Consider the following 18,308-nt stretch of genomic DNA (forward strand, 5'->3'; position numbering starts at 1 on the left):
TTGGAAATTGAGGGAATGCCCACCAATTGGGAAATGGCTAAATAAATTGTGGTATGTGGTTACGATAGAATTCTATTTTGCCAAAAAAAAAAAAAATGCTGAGTAGGATGTTTTGGAAAAAAAACCTGGAAAGACTTACATGAGTTGATGCAAAGTAAATTGTACTGTGTACAACATAACAGCAATGCTGTAAGATGATTAGCTGTGAATGACTTGACTATTCTCAGCAATACAATGATCCAAGACAACTCTGAAGGTCTTGTGATAAAAAATGTTATTCATACCCAAAGGAAGAACTGATACTATCTGAATAGAGATTGAAGCATAGTTTTTCACTTCATTTTTTTTTCTTGAGGGTTTTTCTTATGTTTTCTTCACACAGTAATTTACATGGAAATGTTTCACATGATTGCATATATATAACATCAGATTGCTTGTCTTCTCAATGAGGGGAGAAAGGGAAGAGAGGGAGGGAGAGAATTTGGAATCTGAAATTTGAAAAAGAATGCTAAAATTGTTTTTAACATGTAAGTGGGGAAGAAAATAAAACATTAAAAGAAAATATGGCTTATATTGTCTTCTTGTTTTTGGAAACTGTGTTTCTCTTAATGCAGTCCAAAAATATATTTACTTTTGGGCATACTACATCATACTGTTGACTCATGTTAGCCTTAAGTCCACTAAAATTCCCAGATTGTTCTCAAATTCTTATCCAACCAGAACTCCCTCATCTTGTACTTATAAAGCCAAATTTTGAAACTAGACCATAAGACTTTGCATTCATTCTTACCCAATTTTAATTTTCTCAACAGCAAAATAGGAGAATTGGAATTGATCAATGATTCCATGATCCTATGATTCCATAGCCTATGGTAACTTCTTACTACCCTAAAGGTCATTTTCTACTGAGAATATAAGAAGAAATGGTTGGTTCATATAAGTGGTGAGATTTGAGAACTGAAAGTTGTTAGATGTAAGGGTAAGTAACTAAAGAAAGTTGAGAAAATTTCCTTCCTGAAGATCTATGAGAACAGACAGATACTATTTGATCTGAGGTAGAATTTTATAAGGATAGGTAATTTCTTTAAACTCAATGGGTCAAAAATGGGACTAAGCCAAGTATCAGAATGCCCTTAAGTGTTGCTAAGGTATAAGCAAAGGGGGAGGAAGAAAGGGTCTTGAGAAAAGGGAGAAAGGGAGAGAAAGAAACAGGAAGAGAGACAGAGAGAAAGAAGGGAAAGAAAGAGAGAGGAGAGAGAGAGAGGGAGAGAAAGACCAGGAAAAAGAAACGAATGATAGGCTGATTAATTTAGAACTAAAAGAGATCCCATATGTCACCTAGTCCAGCCTTCTCATTTTACAGATGGGAAAGCCTAAGTGTGGGCTTTGTGACTCGCCTAAGGAGGTAATTAGTAGAGAAAGGATTCTAATTTAGGCATTATGGCTTTGAGTTGAGTGTTCCTTCCATTATATCATGGAAAGAAAGAAAATAGGTGGAATCACCATCAGCTGTCACTTCATAATGGTACCAGAGTCAAATATAAAGAAAAGAAGTCTGGACTTGGTGCCAGAAGACCTACATGTGAATCTTGGCTCCAATACTTAGTAGCTGTATAATCATGAGTAAGTCTTCCTCTTTCAGAGCCTCAGTTTCCCCATCTGTAACAGCGATACCAATATCTGCCTGATCTTCTTCACAGGATCATAGGATCAAAACTGGAAGAGACCTAGGAGGTCAATGATTCACTCTCCTTATTTTACAGGGGAGGGAGGGAGCTAGAGATCCAAGGAATCTGACTTGACCAAGAGTTGATTTGGGCAAAGTATTTTGTAAATCTTAAAGTGCTATATAAGTGTGAATTATTATTACTATTGTTGCTATCGTTTCTTTTCCGTAGACTACTGATAATTAACTGATATTTAAACATTACTTTAAAGTTCATAAAGCACTTTTCATATATCACCCCAGTAGAGCTTCACAATAATTCTGTAAAGTAGATAATAAAGGTATTATAATCCCCATTTTACAGATGAAGAAACTGAGTTTTGCCAAGGTTAAGTGACTTGACTACGATCATATAGCTGGTAAAAACTGTGAAACTGAATGCAATTTCAGCATCCTACCTACAAGATTGTGGATCACAGTAGGTAATTCTAGGACCATCCGTGTAGAACAAGATGCCCATGTGCTGCTGTTCTAGGATTGACCACGAGAGGGAGCTCATTGCAAAGCCTGCTTAGCTCCCATGGCATCTTGCTGGCTCCAGCCTTTGGAGACCGTTTGTCTGAAACTTCTGCCAGACTTGGAACTTACCCCGTTCAAAGCCGGGGCCATGGCCCGGTGGACAGATTGCTTGCTGGACTCGGAGTCAGAAATCCTTGGGCTCAAATTCTGTTTCAGCCACTACCTGTGTTCGGTATCTTGGGCACATATTCACATTTCCTAGGTATTTGGGTTCCTTGCCAGTTGTTTTTTCTAAATTTGGATTCTGAACTAACAGAGAGATGGGACAACCAACAATGAGATAAGGAAGCTATCAGACAGAAGCCTGACTTTGGAGCCTGGAAGTCTCCTGCTCTGACATGGATAGACTGTGATCACAAACAAATTATGGCACCTTTCAGCGCCCCCCTCTTCCCAAGTAGCTCCCAAAGTCTGCAAGTTGGCAAACTGCACTGGGTGAGCAAATGGATGAAATCACAGGCCTGGAAGGGGGGGATTGGGAAGGAAAACATGGGACCTTCTTTTTCCTATATTAAAAAATTTAAATATAATTTTCCTGTTTTATAGATTTGAACACTGAAACACAGGGAGAAAAGATAATAATTCTTCCCCCAAATGTCTACTCTAAATGTGGTTTGCTTAACTTTTCTTTGAGACAAAGAAGAGTTCTTGGGGGATTAGTTGGTGAGATGGAGTGGTATAAAGTACCAAAAAGCAGCAATAATAAAATTCTGGCAGTGACAGTTCCTGGATCAGAACCCAGAAGTGGAACCTCTCAGCTCTAACTCTGCTGCTGTTGCTAGGTGGATCAAGAGAGGCAATCTTTTTAAGAAATTTGCAGTGACATCAGGAAGAGAGGAGGGAAGGTCAGGGAAGGTGAATTCTTAGTCAGCAACCACAGCCCAGGAACAGCATCTTACCAAAAGGAAAAAAAAAAATCCCCAAACAAAACTGTCTCTGACTTGGCTGTGCTAAAGTAATATGATTCTCTGAGTCCTTGTATCTGTTCAAAGATACCATACCAACCACCGGTCTCCAGAGAGTTCAAAACTATTATTGTCCTTTCCTTACAAATGCAGAAATGAGGTATAACCTAGGATAATAAATGAATAATGAAGGTCAGGGTCAAGGTTACCCGGGAATCAGTTGCCAAATGGGCAATGGAACCCAAGGAGCCCCGGTTCTCCTGTGTGGAGTGGCTCGTGGGCCTGGAGCCGGGGGCTAGCTTCTCTCCCCCATCCCATACAGAGGCACCCTCTCTCACCTCTCAGCTTCCTCTACATGCTGCAGGTTGAACAGCAGCGAAGGAACAATCTTGTCCATGTGCTGTGGGTCCCAGATGTTGGCCTGCAACTCATCATTGACTGTCTTCCTCACCACCCCTTGCAGGCCTTTGATGCCTGACATACGGATCCTGTGGGGGGGAAAACGGCAAAGTGGTGACAAGGAGCTTCCAGCCCTTTAGATCAGCCTTCAGAGCAAGAGGCCGACTCCCTGGGGAGGAGGAGGAGGGCACAGAGCCAAGCCCTCTGCAGCACAATTCGATTTCAAGTGACCAGATGTCCTGAAAAAAAGTGGGCTGAGGCTCCATCCAGAAACGGACCAATCTCAGAGTGTCTTAGCTGCCAATTTCAGGCCCCGGTGGCACCTTGCTGGCTCCAGTCCTTGGCCAAGAGTCATCCCTGGCTCTGCTGCCAGACTGGGAACCTGCCTCTGCTCAAACTGGGAGCCTGGCTCAGTGGACACCCCACTTGTGGACTTGGAGTCCAAGACCAAGGTTCAAATCTTGCTTAAGACACTTACTGCCTGTGTGATCTTAGATAAGTCCTTACATTGCTAGGTGCTGATTTCCTCATTTAAAAAAATAAGGGGGTGGACAAAGTGGTCTCCGCTCTCTTAGGCTCCGGAGGCTCAGTCAAACAAAACAGAATATGGCACAGAGAGCACTGTTCACATTATTACACCTGGTTCGATGTTGGTCAGCAGCAAGCCACTAATGCCTGTGGAGCAGAAGGCTGCAGAATGCCAGCCCCCTCTTTTTCATGGGAGAGCCGACTGCCAAGAAGCCTGACCTTGGTTGTAAGACATTTCTCTCAGGCCACACTCATAAAGAGAGGGGGGGTTTCATTACAGAAAGAACACGAGGATCTGAAGGCAGAGGATCCAAATTTCAATTATGGATCATTTATTTGCTTCCTGCTCAGCTGGTATCAGAAAAGAGATTACTATGTGGACATGGGTGAGGAAAGAGAAGGGCAAAGGAACCTGTTGCCTCCTGGAATGGCTGACCTGGGGCAAGAAAATATATATCTCTGTCCACAACTTCTGAGCACATGTGAGACTTAAGTTCCTAAGGACAGACTTTCTCAGCCCAAGGGATTTTAACAGCTGGGCTATCCATGGGAAAAGGGTCTTCAAATGCCTCCAAAGACTCACCCACGGAAGTCATTGAGTTTGGGAAATTTGTCAAATTGAACAAGAATTTTCCTTATCTATCCCTGTTAAATTAAAAAATAAACAGGGACCCCCCCTCAAAAAAAAAAAACCTCCAAGCTTTGCAACTAAAGATGAGGAGACACAACTAGATAACAGTTCATTAAGAGAGGGAGAAAGACCTGGGGGTTTGAATGAATTGTAAGCTCAACATAATATGGTGATTAAAAAACCTAGATCTAGTGTGACTTAGGCTGCATGCACTGTGCAGAAGGAAAACTCCCTTTTCTGTTTTTTGTTGTTGTTTTGTATGGCACTTTACTCTCTTCCAGTGACAGCTGGCCCCCTTACTGTTTCTTGTACATGACACTGTCTTGACACCTGGAACTCTCTCCTTCCTCATCTCTGCCTCAAGTCTCAGCTAAAGCTTTTCTTTCTTCCTTAATCCTAGTGCCTTTCTTTGAAATCCCCACCTCAATTTATCCCATCTACTGCTTGTCTGTACACAGTTGTTTGTATATTGTCTTCTCCATTAGACTGTGAGCTTTGTGAAAACAGGGATTGACTGGTTTTTTTTTTTTTTTTTGCTTTTTTTGTATCCTCAGCACTTAGTACAGTGCCTGGCACACAGTAGGTGCTTAATAAATATTAGTTGACTGACTTTCCCCACTCCAGTCCAGCTTCAGAATCCAAAATGATTTTTCCTAAAATACTGGTTTGACTTTTCACTTCTCTGCTCAATAAACTCCATGGCTACCTATGATCACTAGGATCCAAAGGCAAATCTTCTGTTTGGCATTTAAAACCCTTCCCAATCTGCTCATTTGTTGCCTCCCAGTTTTGCCTTCTATGCACTCTATAATCCAGCTACATTTGCCTTCTTGTTGTTCCTTGTACAGAACATTCTCATCTCTGCACATCATAGCTTTCCTTGCCTCTCAGTCACTTATCCTTCTTGAATTCAAGACCCAGCTTAAATCTACCTTCTGCAAGAGGCCTTTCCCTTTTCCCTCTACAAGTGCTTTTCCTATGAGATGATTTCCAACTTACTCAGTCTATGTCTCATCTGGATATAGTGATTTGCATGTTATCTTTCCCCATTAGAACGTACAAACCTTTAGGGCAGGGACTACCTTTGCTTTTATATCCTTGTCACTTAGTACAGTGCCTGGCACATAGCAGACATTTAATATTTGTGGACTGACTGACTATATGGCCTGCCCTCATCAGACCACAAACTGGAATATTCTGGGCATCCCATTTTTGTTAGAATTTTGATGATCTAGATAGTATCTAGAAGGGCAAACCAGAATGTGGAAAGGTCTTGAGATCAGGCCATCTTAAGATAGGCTAAAAGAAATAAGGATGTTTAGCTTGAAGAAAAGAAATTAATGGTATATGGATGGTGGAGAATAGGAAGGAAGGAAGCTCTGTGAAGCAGCTCCCTCTATTAATGTAGCCTGATACCTATTCCACAATTAATAATCTTAGAGAGTTGTCTAAGGTGCTGAAATATTAAGTAATTTGCCCAGGGTCATATACTTACTATGTGTCAAGGGTAAGACTTGAATGCAAATTTTCCTGACTTCTGGACCAGCTCTCTATTCTTTCCTCTTGTCATATTGCCTCTCAATAATAATTATACTAATAAATAAAATAGAAATAGTATATCTGTGATAAAAGGATTTTCTAGGCCTTTAGTTATCTAAAATAATCCTTAAATTTACTGCTACTTCTCAACTATTTTGGAGTAAGGTTAAGTGACAGATTTGTCAAAGGGTTAACTACTGGACAGTAAGAAAGCTCATCATCTCTTACACACTTATAGTGGGCTTTAGCTATTGAAGAATCATGATATCTAGAATTTTGTGACTTGGTCTGGCTGAGAAGAAGGAAATTGGGATATGATACAGCTGGAAAAAAAAGAATTAGACTGTTTTCCTGAGCCTCTCTACATTCTTGTTTCACTCTTTCAGAGACAAGATGGAAACTACCTTGTGGACTTGGGAAATTTTCATTTACTACTCTCTAAATCACTTTACAACCCACAGTCAGTGGTAAAAAAGCAAATAACAAGGGTAAAATTAAAAAGGGGGAAAGGTAAGTTTTCTCTACCCTTCAAATCTATAAAAGTAGCTTCAGATGTAATCGCCATCAAATACTTTGATCCAGATAAGATGTCCAGTTTATTTTGATATACTAATATAAAAAGGATAGACTCCATCAATAATACAGAGGCAATATTTGCCTCTGATGGAGTAGGAGTGGTGTACTATATGTAACTTAACGAGTGTTGATCCATGAATGTGCCTATACCCATATTTATAAATGACTTTAAATTTTTGTGCTTAGCCTTTTTTTAAAAATATCATTCCTAAGTGTATTATTGATGGAGTCTATTCTTTTTATATTAGTATATCAAAATAAACTGGACATCTTATCTGGATCAAAGTATTTGATGGTGATTACTCTCTCCCTTCTCTTATAGTGGGCTCTGCATTACAGTTCATTCTTTTATTATATATTCTCTTATTCTCTAATTGCTACAAAGATCTATGTCTTCTCTCTCAAAATAATTATAAATTGGGATCCTCTAAAACATATCAATGGATTTTTATATGTATATGTGCTTGCGTTTATGATCGTGTATTTCTTTATTTGTGTGGGCATATATTTATGTGCATTTCTATCTGTGGGTTTATAACAGAGATGTTTCTATGTGGGTGAGTATCTCTGTGTGAAAGTACTTATATATTTTTAAAAGTGAATATGTATGTGTATGTATGTGTGTGTGTGTGTATATATATATATATATATATATATATATACACATATATATATATGTATAAATAAAATTTATATGTACCTGTGTAAATAGCTCCCATAAAACAGATTTTTTAAAAATCTCACATTTACAGGAAGCTTTTCAAAGTATTTTCTTCAAAGGTTTTGAGAAGTAACATAGACATTATTAATCTCCATTTGGTAGATTATGAAACTAAGCTAATGACATAAAGGGATGTCATTAGGTACTAGGTAGTGAAGGGGGAGGAAGAAGCCTCAGAATCAGGACATGTGATTCTAAATCTCATGGTTTTTCCATTATACCACATGAGTGCAGTTCTGTAATTATTTGCCTCTGATGGAGTAGGAGTGGTGTACCATATGTAACTTAACGAGTGTTGATCCATGAATGTGCCTATACCCATATTTATAAATGGCTTTAAATTTTTGTGCTTAGCCTTTTTAAAAAATATCATTCCTAAGAAGATGTCAAAGGGAAGGGAGATGTCTGCAGTTTACACAGCCTTGGGGGTGCCAGAGACCATGCTCTTCAAGACCATGTCCTTGAACACTGCCAGAGGCCATGTCCTTGGTCGCAGGAGACAAAGAGCTAAGAAGAGCAGCAAACACCCTAAATTCCTGAGATTAGATAATGTGTGTCCCAAGAAATCGGTCATCTCCGCCCAAAATCTACATAACAGTATACTCTAGGATTTCCGCCACACCTATGGTCCGACATTCTCCTCATTGTAACCCCCCACTCAGAAATCCTATTTAATTAAACTCTCTTCATTCATTAAACAGAGACATTCACCATCTTAAATCTTGAGTTGCCTCTCTGTCTCTCCGATCCTGTCCCCAAGCCGTAGGCTTTACAGACTGATTGTCTTACAGCACCTTCGCTCCCCTTCGGCCCTGGCTCCACTCGATGACCCACTGTTATTGTCCTGCCGGACAGGACAACTGGCGCCCAACGTGGGCCTCTAAGTGGACCTCGGCCCGACATCGCCCCCGAGCATTCCGCAAGAGAATTCACGGTCTCTACGGAACCCCCGTAAGGGTAGAGGTAAGTTTTCGCGATTGTCGGTACTATGGGATCGTATTTATCTAAAGAACAAATATTCCTTAAAGATCTTAAAGGAAATCTTAAGGAAAGAGGCATAAAAGTAAAAAAGAAGGACCTTATAAAATTTTTTATATACATAGATAAGGTCTGTCCTTGGTTTATTATAAATGGCCCTGAAATACACCCCGGGAAATGGCAGAAGGTTGGCCGAGAATTAAACAAGTTGCTAAAACAAGAGGGGCCGAATGCTGTTCCCGTAAATACTCTTCCCCTTTGGGCTTTAATTAATGAAGTCATTGAAGGAGCCCCTAACAATGGAAGGGTTCGGCAATTATTATCCTCCGCTGAATCTTGTTTGGCCACAAGGTCTCGTGCCACATCAGCTGCTTCCATTCCAATTGAAATTCCCAAGATTGAGAATAGAAAGGACGCAGAATCCCCTCCCTCAGTCAGTAAAGACCCGCCACCCCCCGGGGACAATACTCTCACTTGCCCCGTTTTTTCCCATACTTGCAAGTCGACTATACCTGTAACCGAAAATAAGGCTCTTAGCGAAGAGGACGCAGCAGAATTAAAGACAGAAGCCGCTGCCTATAATCCCCAAGATATTTACTTTACACAGTCACAAAACTTGCAAACCTCTCAGGGCCCTCTCACCATCCCTGAGCTTAGGGCAGTTCAGGAAGAACTCACTAAACGTATGTCTGAACTTAGGAAAACCCTTGAAATACAGAGACAATATGCCCAGATGACCCAAGAATTCTCAGCACTACAGGCTTCGCTGCAGAATTCATCACTGCCCGTAAATTCCCTTTCCCCTAAGGATAATAAGGTTAAGAAGAAAGAGAATAAAACAGCTATAGCCTTCCCCGTCCTAAGAAGTCAAACAAAGAAAAAGGACAGTTCCCCAGAAACACCCACCCCTGGGAAGTCAGGATCTGCAAAAGGGGATCACAGCCCCGGGCTTCAGACCCTCTTCGAACACCAGGTAGAGAGCGGGGACGAATCAGAGGCAGAGAGCCAAATTGAGGAAAAGAAAGAATCTGAGTCAGAGGAGGAACTAGAAGCGACTGAGGATTATTCTGAGCAAAAATATAAGCCCCCTCGATTTAAAAATATTAAAGATTTACATACAGCAGTAAGGAATTATGGCCCCAATGCTCCATTTACACTTTCTGCCCTCGAGGCTGTAGGACAAGGTGGACACTTGCTCCCGGGAGAATGGACGAGGGTGGCCCAGGCTGTCCTTTCCCGAGGTCAGTTTTTGACTTGGAAAGCTGAGTTTGAGTACAATTGTCAGACTATTGAAAAAAGTAATCTGAAAACCAAAAATAATAGATCCTGGACTTTTGACAAACTAGCAGGTAGGGGAGACTATGCCCCAGAATTTAAACAACAAAAGTTGCCCTTGGGGTTACTGGAACAAACTAGTCGTGCGGCTTACAAAGCTTGGAGGGCACTACCTGTTACAGGCTCACCATTTACACCCCTTAATAAAGTCAGTCAGAAGAAAGATGAGGAATTTTCCGAATTTGTCAGCAGACTCTTAGAAACCGCTGAGAGGACTCTTGGCAGCGAGGCTGCAGATGACCTAATTATTAAGAGACTTGCATTTGAGAATGCTAATGGTCCATGCCGCAATATACTTAATGGCCGCTGGCATGACAAAACCCTTAATGAAATGATTAAACTATGTAAAGAAGTTCAAGATCCCACAAACGCAAAACTTGAAAAAATGTCCCAGGCAGTATTAGCTTTACAGGACCCTATGAAAAATATGTCAGAAGCGTTTCTGACTATAGGAACAGTTATAAACAGCGGTCCCAAAACATGTTTCAAGTGTGGAGCAGAAGGACATTTTGCTAAACAATGCCCTTCTAATATCGTGAGACCATTTAACAGTAATCCACTGCCCCCTCAGAATAAGCGTCTAATACCCACTAGTCCATGCCCCAGATGTAGAAAAGGGTTTCATTGGAGCAACAATTGTAAATCCACATATGATGTGGAAGGAAAAGCATTACCCCCCCTGCCGGGAAACGGCCGGCGGGGTCCGCCCCGGACCCCTCAAGGACCTGTCCAGACAGCCACGGGGATTATCCCAGTTCAAAACTCCTCAGGACCACAGCAGGAAGTGCGGGAATGGACCTGTGTACCACCACCCCCACGATACTAAAACCTGAGGATGGCCCCCAAGCCCTCGCCTCGGGTGTATTTGGACCCCCTCCTGACAATACCTTCTTTCTTATCATTGGTCGCGCCTCCTCGACTCTCCAAGGGCTAATGATCTACCCCACACTGGTAGATAATGATTACAAGGGAGAAATTAAGGTCATTGCTTCTGCCTTAAACACCATCATTTCAATTAAACCTCATCAGCGCTTAGCACAAGCCGTACCCCTCCCCCTAGATACTTCCTATCCAGCCATTAGAACACAAAGGGGAAAATCTACCCCCGGGTCCTCAGATATCTATTGGATACAGACCCTATCACAAGAAAGACCCACCTTAACCCTTAAGCTACAAGGCAAGTCTTTCTCTGGCCTGATAGACTCAGGAGCTGACGCCACAATCATCTCTGCCACGCATTGGCCTAAAACCTGGCCCATGCGATCCTCCCTCACTCACCTCCAGGGTATAGGACAAGCATGTGACACTATGGAATCCTCCCAGTTACTAACTTGGGAAGACGCTGAGGGAAATAAAGGCACTGTCCGCCCTTACATAATTCCTAATCTACCTATTAACTTATGGGGAAGAGATATTCTCTCACAAATGGGTATTATTATGTGCAGCCCCAATTCTGTAGTCACAAAACAAATGCTAAGCCAGGGTTTTCTCCCTCAACAAGGATTAGGGAAAAATAACCAAGGTATCAATCAGCCTTTACAAGTACAGCCACACCCTGGCCGTGCTGGCCTTGGTTTTCAGAACCATTTTTTCTAAGGGCCACTGGTCCGCCCAGCATGCAGGCAGATAAGATCACTTGGAAAACAGACAATCCCATCTGGATTGACCAGTGGCCCCTTTCTAAAGAAAAACTGGAGGCTGCAGTAAATCTAATACAACAACAATTAATCGAAGGTCATATAGAACCTTCAAATTCGCCATGGAATACCCCAATATTTGTCATCAAAAAGAAATCAGGCTCTTGGAGATTATTGCATGACCTAAGAGCAGTTAATAAGACCATGGTCCCTATGGGAGCTTTACAACCAGGCTTGCCGACTCCTATAGCGATTCCTGCTGGTTTTCATAAGATTGTTATAGATCTCAAAGACTGCTTTTTTTCCATCCCCTTACACCCTGAAGATTCCGAAAGGTTTGCCTTTACCCTCCCCATTACTAACTGTGTGGGCCCCTCCCCCGGTTTCAGTGGAAAGTTCTCCCTCAAGGCATGACCAACAGCCCCACCCTTTGTCAGAAATATGTTGCGCAGTCCATAGATCCTTTTCGCTTGAAATACCCCCATCTTTATATAATTCATTATGTGGATGACATCCTCATGGCCGGTCCTAATGAACAAGAATTACATATAATTACCCAGCAGCTGACCAGGGCCTTAAATAAAAGAGGATTACATATCTCCCCAGAGAAGGTCCAGTTTGCCTCTCCTCAATTTTTTCTTGGATTTGAGCTCTACCCCAGTCATGTCGTCACCCAGAGAGCCCAGGTCCGTACCACCCACTTACACACCTTGAATGATTTCCAAAAATTATTAGGCGACATAAATTGGCTGCGTCCCTATTTGAAATTAACGACAGGTGACCTTAAACCCCTCTTTGATATCTTAAAGGGAGACTCCAACCCCACGTCACCACGCAAGTTGACGGCAGAGGGCAAAGCTGCCTTACAAAAAGTCAACCAAGCCATCTCTATACAAAAGATGGGATACTATAATCCCCAAAAAAAACTGTGGCTTCTCGTGTTCTCCACACATTTCTCTCCTACTGGGCTATTATGGCAAGAAAAGCCTTTATATTGGATACATGCCCCAGCAACCCCCAGCAAAGTACTCTCCACCTATCCACTCCTTATAGCTAATATTTTACAGGAAGGCAGGATTTTAGCAGTGAAATTCTTTGGAAAAGAACCGGATCATATTGTCTGTCCATATACTAACACACAGCTATCTTGGCTTCAGCAAAATGATGACACATGGGTCATCGCTCTAATTTCTTATCATGGGACTATTGATAATCATTATCCACCAGATAGACTTGTACAGTTTCTTAAAGAAATACCGGTCACTTTCCCTCGTGTCACTAAGACTACCCCCCTACCTGAGGCCCATTTGGTCTTTACTGATGGCTCCTCCTCAGGCAGGGCAGCAATCACAGTAGATACGGTCCTCACATCACTTCATACCTCTTACACCTCGGCTCAACTTGTAGAATTAGCGGCCTTGCTTTGGGTTTTTGAAAACGTTCTCGGCCCCATGAATATTTACACTGATAGTGCTTATATTGCCCACTCTATCCCGCTGCTCGAAACCGTACCTTACATAAAGCCTTCCACCAATGCATCGCCTATGTTCTGTCAAATACAAAAACATATTTTGAAAAGAAGTCATCCGTTTTATATCTGCCATGTTAGAGCGCATTCTGATTTGCCTGGCCCTCTGACAGAAGGCAATAATATAGTAGATCTCGCTACAAGAAAACCTCTTCTAGCTGTAGCCCTACATACATCTCCTATAGATGCTGCCATCAAAGCTCATGACTTACACCACCTTAATGCCCATACGCTGCGCCAACTGTATAGGATCACCAGAGAACAGGCCAGACAAATAGTTAAACGGTGCCCAGGATGTTTGGTACACCTCCCTGAACCACACCTGGGGATTAATCCCCGCGGTCTCGTCCCTGGTGAACTTTGGCAAATGGATGTTACTCACCTAGCATCTTTTGGAAAATTAAAGTATATTCATGTCTCTATAGATACCTTTAGCGGTTTCCTTTTTGCCTCCCTGCAAACAGGGGAAGCCACTAAACATGTCATCAACCATATCATAGCCTCCTTAGTCTCCGTCCCCAAACCTAAAACCATTAAAACAGACAACGGCCCAGGATATACTAGCACCTCTTTTAAGCAATTCTGTGCATACATGGCCATCAAGCATATCACAGGGATTCCATACAACCCTCAGGGCCAAGGCATTGTCGAAAGGGCCCATCAAACTTTGAAAAGGATGATTTCAAAATTACAGTCAGGCCCTGAAACCTTATATTCCCGCGCAGCCAATCCTAGAAACCTACTGAACCACGCCCTTTTTGTGCTGAATTTCTTAACCCTTGATGCAGAAGGAAAATCTGCAGCAGACCGCCTTTGGCACCCCTCCACGGTAGACAATTATGCACAAGCTAAATGGAGAGACCCTATGACCAATCAATGGCATGGCCCTGACCCTGTTCTCATATGGGGAAAAGGACATGCCTGTATCTATGACTCTCAAGCTCAAAATGCCAGATGGCTCCCAGATCGCCTAATAAAACCCTTTAACTCACCCAGGGAACAACCCTGAGAAAATTCTTTCTGTTCTTTTACAGGACGAGAAGACGAACAGAGTGAGACGATAAGCCCCTTTGGTAACGTATTACCTATTCACACTCAGAACGATATGATACCCTTCATACTCCCCATTATCATTCCCATCTGTGTTATGGCCACCCCCTACCAGCTTTTCAATTATACTTGGATAGTGACGAATTCCTGGGGTGACACCACCTGGAGTACCTCTCAGATCGGAACCTCAACCCCATGGCCAGCTTTGACACCGGATTTGTGTAAATTGGCTAGAGGGGCCACCGGTTGGGACTCCCAAGATTACCATGGGGACTCACCACCTAATCAATCTCGTAATGGGGCTTGGGGATGCATGTCCCCTTGGCACCGTTCCGTCACCACTCAATGGACATTCTATGTCTGCCCAGGAAGCAAACATAGGGATAGGGCATTAACACATAAATGTGGGGGTCCTGACAGTTTCTTCTGCGCAGCCTGGGGGTGTGAGACCACCGGCGATACTTACTGGAGCCCCTCTTCAAGTTGGGATTTCATTACTGTGAAAGCCAAATATAGTCATAAAGACATTGAGCGCTTTGATGACGGCACCCCTAAAACTAAAACAGAGTGTCAAGGTTGGTGTCACCCCCTGGAAATCAAATTCACTGATCCTGGCAAAAAATACAATCATTGGAATCAGGGTGTCTCGTGGGGCCTTAGGCTGTACAAAGATCAGTATAACCATGGCTTCACATTCACCATCAAGCTCCTTAAAGAGTTCCCCCAGTCAAATAACCCTGTTGCCATCGAACCTAACATACAGCTCAGACCACAATACTCACCCGAATCACGAGTTAAATCCCCTACACGGTCCCCTCCACCCCCGATACCATCCCGGCCCAACCCAACATTTTTTCGCCCCACCCTTCTTTTCCGCCCTTCCCCACCAAAATCAAACATTCTCATGGTGGTAAATGCCTCCATACAAGCTATACACAAACTTAACATCTCCTCTTTAGAAAATTGCTGGATGTGCTACTCCTCAAGCCCCCCTTTTTACGAGGGCGTGGCACACCTTATTCCCCCCTTATTTACAAATGATACCTCCCAACTTAGATGGGACAAAAAGGAAGAACAAGGCCTGACTGTCAGTAGGGTCACTGGCATTGGAATTTGTCTCCTAGGACCTAACATGCTTCCTCCCAAACAGCTTGAAGGCGTTTGCAACCACACCATACCTGTCAACCTGATGTGGCAATATGTGGCCGCTCCTGACGGCTCTTATTTTGCCTGCTCTGCTGGCCTTACTACATTTCTGGATGCCCGATCTTTTATCAAAAAACGCGATTACTGTGTTTCTGTTTTTCTCTTCCCTCATATTAATATATACCAGGCCGATGATTTCCTTGACATCTGGGAAAAAAAAAGTACTGGCAATTTCAGGACCAGGAGGGAACCCCTTACTGCATTAACCCTGACCGTCCTCCTTGGCCTAGGAGCGGTAGGAACAGGGACGGGTATAGCTTCCCTCCTACAAAATGACAAACAATATTCCCAATTGAGCGCTGCTATAGATAAGGATTTACAGGAATTGCAAACAGGACTTAAACACCTTAAAGACTCAGTAGCATCCTTAGCTGAAGTCGTCCTGCAAAACAGAAGAGGCTTAGACCTTCTCTTCTTACAACAAGGAGGTCTTTGTGCAGCCCTCAAGGAGGAATGCTGCTTTTATTCAGATAAACTTGGCCTTGTTGAAAACAGCCTACAAATAGTTAGGGACAGTCTGGAAAAAAGAAAACAGGAAAGAGAAAAAAATGAATCCTGGCATAAGAACTGGTTCTCCACTTCCCCCTTGCTATCCACTCTTCTCCCTAGTATTCTCGGCCCTCTTGTGGGACTCCTTCTCCTCCTTTCTTTTGGCCCTTGGGCCTTTAATAAACTAACCACTTTCGTTAAATATCAAGTAGATTCTGCGATCACAAAAAGACACATCTTTTATCATCAGTTACAAGACCAAGACACCTTGGAACCTGAAGAGAAGATCGAACCACTCAAATTCACTGAACAGCTCCTGAAACAGACAAGGTGTCAACGATTGAGAAAACTGTTGTTCTCATGCTTTAAAAAATCTTGAATGTTTGTGTAGTCTGTGTGATATATGTTCCATGTTCTGTATGGTTTGTCTGTTATGTTGTTGGTTGGAAAACAACGTTGCAACTGTACATAGTAAATTGGAGCTCCATGTTTGTCTGTGTGTGTCTGTGTTAAAATTAAAATAAGCTTGTATGAAAAATCTTCTTTTTTCTCTCTCTCTGTCTCTGGCTGACTGCAGCAGCCTGTGAGAAGGGAGATAAGAGAAAAAGGAATTATACTTTCTGAGGGTGGGGAATCCTGGAAATAGCCCCTAATCTGTTTTTGCTGATTTAAAAGCTTTGTTAAGTTTTAAGAACAATGATTAAGGATAATTTGCATGTCTTTAGGAAATGCCTGCTAGAGCAAAGAACAATAAAATTCAAGCTTAGCCTGGCCTAGGCAATAAATAGCTCTAGAGATAAGATGCTTATCGCTGTTAAAGTAAGGTGGCAGAAGAAAAAACTTTGTATTACTTTGATTCAGTTTGTTACCTTCTGAAATTTGTTAACACAAGTTAATACTTTAAAACCAGCTCTGCTAGACATGTGTGGATTTTTGGAGGTTTATTATTCACTATAGGGTTGAATCTTACAGGTTTTTGATGGGAAAAGGAAAGAGGAATGCAGGGGAGTTAGGAAGGACTGATTTGTAAGGATAATTAAGGTTTGATTGGTATCAGAAGGGTGTAAGAAAGACTTTTGGGAGTAGGTGAAGAGGTGGGGGAAGGAGTCACCCACCCCCACTGCCTTCTGCTACTTCACCAAAGGAGTATCTGGGAAGGAAAGTTCTTTAAGGAGATTGTTTAAGTATGTAGTCAGAGGGAAAGAGAAAGTTGGAAATGGGTGGATTTGGGAAGAAACCTGATATTGGGAAACTGATGGGCTAAATCTTGAAAAGGATCCCCATGTAGAAAATTGAGTGGGGAACCTGAGGGAAGTTTTTTTTAGGGGGTCAGGAGTGGGGGAAGGATGGCCATATGGAATCTTCTCCGCCCCTCACCTCCCTGAGTATGTTCCTGCCGCTTTTTTTCTTATCTGATTACAGCCAGTGCAGCAAACTGTGATTTTTAAGGACATGCTTACTTTAGCTTAATTGACTGAATATTTGTTTCTTCATAAAGGTTTTCTTGGTTAAGAGATATGGTCGTAAATGTGATCCATACTTTGGTACGAATATTTCTAAGAGTTTAATTGCTATGTAAACTTCTTGAAGTCTTTTATGTGGAATTGGGTCTTTTGTATAAAGTTTAAATTGATTGTATTGGGTCATTCTGAGGTTATTTAAAGGGTCTCTGAACATAATAGTTTTTTCTCTTTGTCCTTTTGAAAATGTTTGTTACAATATGCAATTTGGGATATTTTTCTATGTATTGGGTATTTTAAAAGCAAAATGATTTGTATGTATAATGCTCACTTATGTAACATCTACCTAGATATGATAATTGTTCTAAGTTGTGAACTTACTAAGACAAAATTGCTTTCTGTTATGACTTATAAGGATATGATAAATAATTGTTTAAGATTTATCCGAAATTTGATGACATCTGTTGTTGGAGTCTTTGGGCTTAGAGTTAATTCGCTAATGCTATTTGGGAGTTTTAAAGCTCCACCCTCTGACAGTTACTGGGACAATTGATTGATAAGCTGTTAAAACTCAATTGCTTATGTTATGTTATAGTTATGTTCTTGAATTTTTCCTTCTGTAACTGATCTCTCTGATCAGAGCAATGGTCAATAGAATTGTTAATGCAATTCAATTATGTCATGCCTTGCTATTTTCAGTCTGGTCATATGTAATCATTGTATCCTAAATGCTTGGGCAACTATTTCGCCTAGTCAACTGTCTGTTACTGGATATTTGTGTTTTGTTCCTTTAAGGTTTCTACAGGATAAGTGGACAATTAACAAGGGTCTGTAAGACTGCAGCTGTTTGCTTGGCCTGTAAAGCAAACTCATCTCTTCACATAGGAAACTGCTCGTCAATCCATTTTGGCCTCCTCATGTTTTGCAACAGTTTGGTGAACTGAGTCTATCAAAGACTGATCCAATCTTTATGTGCTAGATTTGTGTTTTTGTTTTAGATTTTGGTCAAATTACAGATATTGACTTGCTTCTGGAACCTGGATCAGCTTTGATCAGCTTTGATTGCCAGCATGACACACCC

General features: G+C 41.8%; 1 protein-coding gene across 1 annotated transcript in view; it reads right to left on the bottom strand.

Moving 5' to 3' along the window:
- The window catches only part of EFR3B (EFR3 homolog B), a 124,101-nt gene that overhangs the window by 22,453 nt on the left and 83,340 nt on the right, over nt 1–18,308 (bottom strand). The window contains exon 6 of the mRNA XM_051976356.1: nt 3,489–3,638. Coding sequence (XP_051832316.1) covers nt 3,489–3,638 — 150 coding nt within the window. The remainder of the gene's footprint in view (nt 1–3,488; nt 3,639–18,308) is intronic.

Source organism: Antechinus flavipes, chromosome 2, assembly GCF_016432865.1.
Source record: "Antechinus flavipes isolate AdamAnt ecotype Samford, QLD, Australia chromosome 2, AdamAnt_v2, whole genome shotgun sequence".
NCBI lineage: Eukaryota > Metazoa > Chordata > Mammalia > Dasyuromorphia > Dasyuridae > Antechinus > Antechinus flavipes.